The 11,032-nt window shown below is 46.5% G+C and overlaps 1 protein-coding gene across 1 annotated transcript; it reads right to left on the reverse strand.

Moving 5' to 3' along the window:
• Positions 1-2,354: 2,354 nt before the first annotated feature.
• LOC119726178 lies at positions 2,355-4,608 on the reverse strand. The gene is made up of 3 exons (XM_038197812.1): positions 4,417-4,608; positions 2,913-4,329; positions 2,355-2,782 (listed from the first exon to the last, which is right to left on the reverse strand). Exons 1-3 carry the CDS (start codon positions 4,606-4,608, stop codon positions 2,355-2,357), a joined length of 2,037 nt encoding a protein of 678 aa, XP_038053740.1.
• Positions 4,609-11,032: the final 6,424 nt, after the last annotated feature.

Genomic DNA, 11,032 nt, shown 5'->3' on the forward strand with positions numbered 1-11,032 from the left:
GATTTGTGATCCTATCCTATAAAGTAAAACCATAATATGGGATTCAACAAGGGGTCAAATTATTTACCTACAATTCATAATTTGGACCCAAAATCATTTAAACAAATAACCAACTTGAGTTGTCTTTCAAATGAAAGCCCCTGTAGTTCCCTTTAACTTGATACTACATTTAATTTGTAATGCTGGTAGTTCGGAAGATTTGGTAAATTTTCCTATTTTCTGCTGTTTCCGATTTCACATGGAATGGCCCCTGTATTAAAATTAAAAAGCTATGTAGGCCTAGGCTGAAAAGGAACGTGAACACTGCAGTATTTTTTTTTCTCTGTCAGATGCGATTTCTGACATTGCACGTAGGCCTACATGTTATGCGGTATATTGTTTACATGTACACAATAGTGAAAGCACAAAGAACATAAAATGTTATGCTATCGAAACGACAATTATCAGTATTCAATCATCAAAAAAGATCATCATTCAGTTCATATACGTACCACTACCGCCAGAGGCCATTGTTGGCGACCTCGTAAGTCTTGAACTGTATGAGAGGACTTCAGCTAACGGAAAGAATGATGCAAAGTTGCAACGTATTTTGCTGTATGTGTACCAAGCCTGTCCCCAACTCTCAACTCTCCCTGGAGGTAGTGCGACGTGCAATTATGTATTTTTTTTCCAGCTGGATACCACAATTTTGGCCAAAGTCCATAGAGCAGACACGTAAAATGCGCGGGTTATTTGCAGTGGCGTAGCCACGAATTTTTCAGGGGGGGGGGGGGAGGCGCTGGGGGGGGGGGGGTCTGGAACATTTCATGGGGGGGGGCGTCATGTTACTATCTAAGCGGAGCATAGGGGTTCTTGTACACACATGACCTGGGGTTCTTGTACACACATGACCTGTTAAGTCTTTAGGAGTTACCTGGTGGTGCTGTGAATTGCTGGGCTTGCGCTCTCAATGTTGGACAAGGTTGTTGGGACACTTAAGCTGGCGTTTTGCCAAACGACTGTAGACAACGATTTGCATGACCATACGACCAGGAAAATTTTGATCTACAGATACCCCCATACCCCCCCCCCCCCCCCCCACCTGTCAATGTTGCATTCATGCTAATTTTCGGACTAGACACCAACATTGTGAGAGGGAGCTTTGTGCAATAATAATAACAATACCTTAAATACGTAATTATACGAAAAAAACAGCGCATGCACTCACTTGAATTAAAAGCAACTAGTTCTAACCAACCACAGAAGTCAATGTGGTGTCTACACAAGTTTGATCCTTCTGTTCTTATAGGATGCTGCAAACTTGTCAACGAACTCATCCATGTTCAGCTTTTCAGTGCGCCTCCTCTCAATGGACAACATGCCAAGGTCGCTCAGGCGTTCATTCTCCATGGAATTCCTAAGATATGTCTTGATATAGGCCCAAAAAAAATAAGTCGGTCTCTGGTCAGCGCGCGCGTCGATTTTAATCATGCGCGTCAATCTTTTTTTTCTCCAAAATTGAAAGAAAGTGCATGACAGGAGACTGGTGACGAGTCTATGATTGGTTGATGTGCTCTCCTTTAATTACTGATTGTTCTCACATTACAATGATGAAGATAGTAGCTGAGCTGATTAGGTTAATTCGCTGATGAAGACTTTAAGCCGTGGAATGGGAGCCGTGAACTGCAATGGAGGTTGTGTAAGCCGTGTGGTAGGCCGTGGTTCTACAAGAAAACCAAATTAATACAATAATAAATATTGGAACCTACATTTATGAGGTGACATGAAAAACACATGAAAATGGACTAAGATTCATGTAATAATTTCCCCAAGTATCAACTAAATTATCTAACAAACCAAGGGATTAGATAAGCTATTATAAGCCCCAAATTACACTAAATTAACCAGCAATAATGATTAAATATGAGGGCATAATCCTGAGTCAAAAGATCAATAAAATGTACGTACATGTACCCATAAAACAACATGTGATGAAACCCACGTTATTTATCCATTACAAACCCCCCCCCCCAAAAAAAAAATATCCCTTAAAATCATCTATAAATCTACTCACTGTTAGCTTCTACGCACAACCGCTGATGGACGGCATACAGATGATTAGGAACATTTTGGTTAACCTGGGATTTTACGTTTGATTGAAGGAATAATTGCGAGGTTTATCGGAATGATTTCAGGACAAATGTGACTAAAATTGGAATCACGTTGGAATTTTCTAGATTCAAAATCACGAGAGGGCGCTATACCAATTTAACGCTTAGACACTTTCGTACAGCCGCCCCTAAATTTGAGCATAAAATTTACTAGATCTGAAAGTGTCCCTAAGAATCACAAGAGTAATGATACAGGTTAACAGTTTAGGTGTTGTCGGGTTCACCATCGGGTAGGTTGTCGTCACTGACCTCCGGAAGCCTGATCAGTCGTGCCACTGGGCGAGTGTAGGTTTTACCTCGAACGCTCACGCTGGCAGTGCGGACACGACCGTCGGAACCCGGAAAGGTCTCTGCAACTCTTCCGATGGGCCACTGAGCTCTGCTGAGTGCTGGGTCGACAATCATAACGACATCATTGGTGGTCAGGTTCGGACGGTCTGTACGCCACTTCTGGCGCTCCTGGAGAGTCGGCAAGTAGGATTTGACGAACCCGGACCAAAAGTGATCAGCGAGGACCTGGCTGTGCTTCCAGCGTCGTCTGCCAAGTAGATCCCTTGCAGGATAGACAACCTGAGGGAGAGTCGCATCATGCCGCCCCATCAGCAGAAGGTTTGGAGTGACTGGATCGGGATCTGCAACATTAGATGAGACATACCCCAGAGGCTTGGAATTTAAGATTCCCTCGACTTCAATGAGCACGGTGCGAAGTACTGACTCAGGGACGGACTGCTCATTCAGGGCAACTCTCAGGCCATCTTTCACGGACTTGATCTTTCTCAAACTTGACCTGGTGCTTGGCAAGCTCCTGCTGTAAGATGGGATCCATGGCAGCAAAGGCGTCTCGTAGCTCATTATCCCCTCCTTTGAAATTAGTGCCACAGTCGCACAGGATCTCAAATGGTTTCCCTCTTCTGGAGATGAACCGTCTAAAGGCCATCAAGAACGCGTCAGTATCGAGGCTGTCTAGTAGGTCAAGGTGAATGGCCCTGGTGGTCATACATTTAAATATGATCCCCCAACGCTTCTCGCTCCTTCTTCCAATCTTGCACGTCATTGGACCGAAACAGTCTACCCCTGTTGAGTAGAAGGGAGGCTTGAAGAGGCGGAGGCGTGCTGGAGGCAAGTCTCCCATCTTCGGAACTTGAGGGCTAGCTCTCCACTTCTGGCATTCGAAGCACTGGCGTTGATGCTTTCGGATTGCTTCTCTTCCACGTAGTATCCAAAACTTACGTCGGATCTCTGCCAGGATGCGCTCGGGTCCGTAGTGGAGCAACTTCTCATCGTAGTCACGGATGATAAGCTTTGTTATGGGATGAGCTGGATTCATCACGATGGGATGCTTAGTGTCTTTGGGTAGATCTTGGGTACGACGAAGACGTCCTCCCACTCGGATGAGGCCGCAAGATTCGTCATACTCTGGAGCAAGCTGCAGGAGTCTGCTACCACGGGGGAGCTCTTTGCCTGCTTGGATGCAAGCAATCTCCTCTGGGAAGGAATCTTGTTGAGCACGCTGATAAAGAAACATCTCGGCTTCTACCCGTTGTTCAACCAACTTGGTAGGATCAGCATCCTCGGCCGCCCCATGAAGATGCTGCATGGTAGCTGCAACAAGGTCACTCCAGGTGTCATGTTCGGATGGATCAGGTAAGTTGGGCTGAATGACGACCACAGCACCGCAGAAGGTTGACTTCTTGAACTCAGATGGGTCTTCTGTCTGTGTAGACGGGTGAGCTGGCCATGTGTCGGGAGACGACCGGAGAAAGGAAGGACCATCTCTCCATCTGTTGGCTTGGCTGAGGTCAACCAGGGTTTTGCCTCTCGTAAGGTCATCTGTGGGGTTGTTCTTGGTGTCGACATACCGCCACTTGTCAACATCGGTCAGGGTCTGTATTTCTGCGACACGGGTGCCAACGAACACTTTATACCGGCAGGATTCTGATTGCAGCCAGGTGAGCACAGTAGTCGAGTCACTCCACAGGATGACTTCATCAAGAGGAAGAGTCAACTCTTTCTGGACAAGATCAGCTAGTTGGGCACCGGCTAAGGCTACAGAGAGCTCTAGACGAGGCATTGAGAGTTGCCGTTTGGGGGCAACACGGGACCTGGCTATGATGAAGCTAACATGGACGTTGTGATCTTCATCTTCTGTTCGGATGTAAGCCACAGCTCCGTAAACTCTCTACGATGCATCACAGAAAATGTGAAGTTGGCGATGGGCAGCCTCTGTCTTGACATTTGGTGGTGTGTAGCATCTGTTAAGCTTCACTCCAGTCAGGTGGGGAAGTTCACTCTCCCAGGCTTGCCACTGGTCTCTGATATCACCCGGCTCAAGTGGATCATCCCAGTTGCGCTTCGTCTTCCACAGGTCTTGGACAATGACTCTCGCTCGGGCTGTAAATGGGGTTAGGTACCCTATAGGGTCGTACTGGCTCGCAAGGATCTTATACATATTCCTCATGTTGAGGCAGTCATAGCTGATGGGTCTGTGGCGGTACAGCAGGGCATCTGAACTGCATTCCCACAACATTCCAAGAGGGGCTTCAGTGGAATTGGTCTCCCGAAGGTTAACCACAGCTCACAGCCATCAGAACGGGCATCTGGTGGGAGATCTTCTACTACAGCAGGAACGTTGCTGGCCCACTGTCGTATTTCAAACCCACCGTCAGAAAGCAGGTTTCGCATCTTCTGGACAAGGGCTTTGGCATCTGTCTCGACTGGTAGACTCTGCAAGCAGTTGTCAACGTAGAAGGACTTGTCGACTGCCTTTGCAACTTCTGGATAGTCCTTCTCATGGTCAAAGGCGTGCTTTCTCAGAGCATAGGTAGCACAGCAGGGACTACAAGTCGAGCCAAAGGGAAGCACCTGCCATTCGTAGATGTCTGGCTCTTTGTCGACTTGTAGGTTGCGCCACAGGAATCGGAAGAGGCATCGGTCTTCTGGTAGGAGGCGTACTTGATGAAACATCGCTTTGATGTCTCCTGAGATAGCTACTGCGTGTTGTCTGAAGCGGAGTAGTACACCTATGAGTGATGCACCGAGTGTTGGCCCTGGCAGAAGGTGCTCATTAAGGATCTGGTTGTTGTACCGGAAGGAGCAGTTGAATACTAGTCGATACTTTTCGTTGTGGTATACGGTATGGTGTGGGATGAACCAGGATTCTTCGGACTTGTCTGCCTCATCCTTTGGCAAGATCCTCACGTGACCCGCATCGTTGTGTTTCTTAGCAAGCTGTGGGTATTTGTCGAGTCTCTTCTCGGTCCCCTTCAGAGTCGGTAGCACTGCCTCTTTCGGGGCATGGAATTTCGTCTCGTCCCTTTGCCTCAGGAGCGGTGTGGCGTAGCGCCGTATCCCGTTGACTTCAACGCGTTGAGTTGAGGTCTCAAGCATCTGGACTGCCTGCTGATCATGCTTAGAGCGGGTAGCTTGCTTGTCATTCAGGTACGGTAGCACATCAGCCTGCCACAACCTCTCCACGTGCTGCATGATGTCGGTAGTTTGTGGAAACAGAGAAGTTTTGAAAACCTTCTGTTCTTTCAGCTGCTTCTGGTTCCCAGCAGGTCCCTGGAGGGTCCAACCCAGCTTAGTGTTGATGGCAACTGGAGCTCCACGTGTGCCAGATTTGATTGGATGTCTTGCCACGATGAGATCCGCCTGATCAGATCCAATGAGGACCTGTGGAGAAGCATTATTGATTACGGGCAACTGAAGGTGACGGAGATGGGAGTAGCGGTGTTGCAGATCTTCAACAGGACATGTGTACTGGGATAGGCACAAGTTACTGGCCGAGAAGGCTCCAGTTACAGTGTACATCACTTCAGGTTGGTCTCTAGCTGTCATCTGGAAGGTACAAGACTGGCCTTGACATTCAACAATGTCTTCACGAACAGTCCTGAGCAACATAGTCTCTGGGTTGCCATGAAGCTTAAGTCTGGCAGCTGCTGACTGGAGTAGCATGGTTCTTTCAGAACCGTCATCCAGTATGGCATATGTGTCGATGGATCCCCCTGGACCATGGAGGGTAACTGGGAGAATCTTGAGCATGACGTTGTGGGGGCGAGTTGGTTTGTCCACGAAGACTGCTTGGTTGGAAGTCTGGAGCCTATACACATGACTGGTTGCCTTCTTGGCGGCATCATGTAGTACAGTGAGGTGGATTTCCTTGCAGGTATGACAAGGCTTTTTCAATGTGCAGTCCTCTGGCTTATGAGTTCGCCCACATTTCCAACAACGTCCCTTGTCTTTGATCCATTGGATGATCTGGTCGGTGCTCAACTTCTTGATCTCTGGGCAGCCACCGAGGAAGTGCTCCTTGTTGTCGCAGTAGGGACAGTATGGTTTAGGCTTGAACTTGGGTTTGTCCTTTGTGTTCGGTGAGGCCATGAACACAGTTGGGGAAACCTCCTTCTTTGGGGCTCGGTGCTGGCTTTGTTGGTGGGTTGGTTTAGAGCCTGCTGAGATGTGTTTTGATACAGCTCTACTTGCGAAGCTCTGGGACTGTGACTTTGTGCGAAGCCACTCTGCAAACTGGGGCAAGGTGTATGTCTTGCTGCAGTTCGGTTCCAGTATGCCCTTCTTCAGGCAATGCTCCATGAAACTGTTTCGGTGAGACGGGGCCAGTTTTCCCAGCAGACGATCGACATGTGATCCACATCGAAGTTCAACTCCCTCCGCGCCCTCCAAGGCTTGAAGCATTCCAACGAGTGACAGAACATCAAGAGAAAAGTCATCAAATGCATCTGTATCTCCATACTTGATTGAAGGAGTGGACATGATGGCTCCAATTTCACTCTGCACAAGTTGTCTGGGTTGTCCATACTTGCCAGTGAGGGCTTGGAGGGCCTGGTGTATGGTTGACTGGCGTACAGGAATGACTTGGCAAGCTTTAATGCTCGGCCACCAAGTCTGTCGATCAGTATTTGGAACTTATACTGTTCGGAAAGATGGGGATGCACATCAATGAGGTTCACCAAAGCCAGCTTGAGGAGGGCGAATTCTTTCTCTTTCCCATCAGAAAACTTTGGCAGGGTAGGTTTGGGGATCCCGTGTGATGATGCAACAAGGAGATCCATAACGGTTGGTGTTGATGACCCCGTTAAGGAGGGTACAGAAGCCATTGGGTATGGCAAGTGCGGAGGACAAGTCCCTGGAGTAGGTATGCCTTGTCTTGGAGTGACATCACTGGTTACCACTGATGCGGGTAAGGTCGCACTCACTGGGGCACCATGACAAACAGAGGTCGAAACACAGGGTAGTGTTTGCTGAATGTCCGGTGGTGAGGTCGAGGATGGGGCACCAGATGGAGTCGGATGACAGACAGAGGAGGAAACACATGGGGGTGCTTGCTGAATGTCTGGGTGAGATGTCACAAGTGGAGCACTTGGATTACCATGACAAACAGCGGATGAAACACTTGTGGATGTTTGCTGCATGTCTGGTTGTGGAGTTGAGGATGCACTCTGTGGGGGTGACTGATCGTCTGTACCCATTAAAGGATGTGATGGTGATGATTCGTTATTCAACATGGCGCTGATGGCTTCAGCCTCGCAGAGTTCCTGACGAGCAATCCGCACTCTGCGTTGACGGGATAATTTGGAGGTGAGGGCCTCACGCTCTCGCAATGCCTGTCGCTCCACTTCTTCAGCTTTAAGTCGGGCAGAGCGGGCCTGCTCGTCAAGTTTACGAAGTTGCTCATCAGCGGTCTGATCTTCCTGGAGTTGGCACTCCAGCTCGTTAAGACGAATTCTTCTTCTGAGTGTTCGCATCTTAGCTGCATCCTTATCACTAAGACCGGATAGGTGTGAGTTACGGGAACTTGATGAGCTATTAGTACGTTGGCTGCCGGAGTGCTTTGAGGCAACAGACTCATCACGGTTCTCCTTGGCCAGAACATCATCGGCATGGTGTTCAGACATTGTGGTAAAATCCGCAGGTCGCTGGTTCGAATCCGGCTCGAAGGACCATGAAAGAAAGGGCAGGACAGGAGACTGGTGACGAGTCTATGATTGGTTGATGTGCTCTCCTTTAATTACTGATTGTTCTCACATTACAATGACGAAGATAGTAGCTGAGCTGATTAGGTTAATTCACTGATGTAAACTTTAAGCCGTGGAATGGGAGCCGTGAACTGCAATGGAGGTTGTGTAAGCCGTGTGGTAGGCCGTGGTTCTACAGGAAAACCAAATTAATACAATAATAAATATTGGAACCTACATTTATGAGGTGACATGAAAAACACATGAAAATGGACTAAGATTCATGTAATAATTTCCCCAAGTATCAACTAAATTATCTAACAAACCAAGGGATTAGATAAGCTTTTATAAGCCCCAAATTACACTAAATTAACCAGCAATAATGATTAAATATGAGGGCATAATCCTGAGTCAAAAGATCAATAAAATGTACGTACATGTACCCATAAAACAACATGTGATGAAACCCACGTTATTTATCCATTAAAACCCCCCCCCCCCCAAAAAAATATCCCTTAAAATCATCTATAAATCTACTCACTGTTAGCTTCTACGCACAGCCGCCGATGGACGGCATACAGATGATTAGGAACATTTGGGTTAACCTGGGATTTTACGTTTGATTGAAGGAATAATTGCGAGGTTTATCGGAATGATTTCAGGACAAATGTGACTAAAATTGGAATCACGTTGGAATTTTCTAGATTCATAATCACGAGAGGGCGCTATACCAATTTAACGCTTAGACACTTTCGTACAAAAATGTTCCGCGGTAGCTCAAACCGCGCCCTCTATTGCCGCAACTCCTCAAATTTTTTTTACCAAAGAGCACCAAGGAATGGCAAATTGCACCAAGGCAAATGATCGAGAGCACCCAGGCAAATTATGGAGGACACCAATGTACATGAGGACACCAAAAAAGCAAAATAGTACCCCACCTTGTCTGTACAATCGAAGCTTTAAGGAAAAAAAAAAAAAAAAAAAAAGCCGCGTCCCCGTGTCAATTCCGGAACTTTGGTCTGACCAGAGACCGAATATTTTTTTTTTTGCCTTAGCTTCATTGCGGAGAAGCTTCTCTCACATGAGGCTAAGCCACTAGGCCATACGTTTAGTCGATCATGCGTCATTGTAATGTTGCGTGTCTCATTACTTATAAAGAACTGACTTACTCACCTTGAATTTCAGTAAGACTGGTGGTTCTTTCTCTGGGAATTATCAAAAAATAGGAATGGAATGCTGAAACTGAAAGCACCCGAAGCTGCTCAACGCTGAAATCCATATCTCGCGGACCCGATGATGACCATGGCATGCACGTCGTACTCATCAGACAACAGTCAGTTTTCCACTTTGTTTATCGGCAACATTTGGCTGTAGGCCTAAGGGCTCCTTTCAATATAAAATTTCAAATGGTCTAGTAGACCTACACTTTGGTGGTTTATTGATCGTAATCTCCTCGTAAAAGTACAATAAAAGCATTTACATTATTTTGTATTTTTCTAAACAAGAAGTAAAAAACCTCGCAAAGACAGCCTAAAATTCAGCGAAATTTCTGTAATCAGGAGAAAAAAAATCTGCCAGTTGACAACCCTTTGAAAGGTCAGACCAGCTTGCCGTATTTTTATTCCAATATTGAAAGGCCATCTTAGATTTTTCAAGAATGTTAAAACTCATTTATCAAAATCATAATAATTAGAGTTTAGGAAATTAAGGAAAATTAGTAATAGTTCGTCCATCGTCCTTCGGGAGTTTTGGTCATGTCTTGTAAACCCCTTTCATTACCGGCATCAGAATTAGCCAAAAAAAGAACTTTTGTTGAGGCGTGGTCTATTAATTTCAAGGAATTTTAATTGGTCGATTATTATTATTTAGCTTATATGAATGGAGGAAAAGTTTGTGCGTGGACGATTCGCGTGATATCGCTGACTGAAACTGTGTGATCCACGGACCACCTGTCTATAATACGTGTTCCATGGTGTGAGCGAGCAGTGCAGTGGTGTTAATACGCATTTTAGATTATCATTATGCGCTATGTCACGCCGGTTGTCAGCTTACTGGTCGCGGTCGCCGGTAGAAGGGTCGTTTCTAAGTGGTCATCATGTGGATCATTTGCGACTATTTAGATTTAGATCAATGATAATTTTTTAGAAACTCAAAATCTCAGTGAGGGGGGTGGGGGGGATGGGGACGACGGGGGGGGGGGGGGGCGACAAGGTTTCATAGGGGGGGGGCGGTCGCCCGCCCCCCCCCCCCCCCCCCCCCCCCACGCACCCCGGTGGCTACGCCACTGGTTATTTGATTCTAACTGTGTTTGTAGTGTTCAAGATCATGGAGATCACAACAAAGTTCATCTAGTTCAATAGGTCAGCGGTTTATTTGCCATACTTTTTTCCGTGCATTTATTCGAATATAAATCATGTCTAATATAGTCAAGTCTAATGGCGTAGTTGCGCTACTAATTTTGCACTATATTAGTACCTACAAAGGGGAATTCCGAGACCAAACAATGACATTAATATAATTGTAAAACATGTCCCTCCGTATACACTCTGATATATCTGTGTTTGAAACAGTGAATTAAAGCGTTTGCATTATTATACTAACTACTAGCGGCGCCATGGTGGCACAACCTCAGAAGCAGATCCAGTGGGGATGGGGGTGATTCTGCTCTGACACCAAAAAAAAAAAAAAATAGATGTGGCAATTTTAATAATAATAATTACCTATATGGCCGCCTGTCCGCAACACTCGGTCACAGAGGCGTAGCCAGCAAGGGTAAGGGTGGTATTTGCATACAATTGTGTGATAGTGTGCATGACCATCGGAATATCCGACACCCTCCCCCCCCCTTCCACCCCCACTCGCGCTTTTCGATTTTACGGAGGCCTTGCTTTCCACTTTTCAGCGTTGATT

Source organism: Patiria miniata, unplaced genomic scaffold (genome assembly GCF_015706575.1).
Source record: "Patiria miniata isolate m_02_andy unplaced genomic scaffold, ASM1570657v1 HiC_scaffold_1, whole genome shotgun sequence".
Taxonomy (NCBI): Eukaryota; Metazoa; Echinodermata; class Asteroidea; order Valvatida; family Asterinidae; genus Patiria; species Patiria miniata.

What these genes read in the sequence shown, in the direction of transcription:
- LOC119726178 (XM_038197812.1), bottom strand. Translation starts at nt 4,608, where the DNA reads ATGAGGAATATGTATAAGATCCTTGCGAGCCAGTACGACCCTATAGGG. An exon ending in AACTTCCCCACCTGACTGGA is followed by an intron (nt 4,330 to 4,416) that starts GTGAAGCTTAAC and finishes GATGCATCGTAG; the next exon opens with AGAGTTTACGGAGCTGTGGC. An exon ending in GTTTGAGAAAGATCAAGTCC is followed by an intron (nt 2,783 to 2,912) that starts GTGAAAGATGGC and finishes CTAATGTTGCAG; the next exon opens with ATCCCGATCCAGTCACTCCA.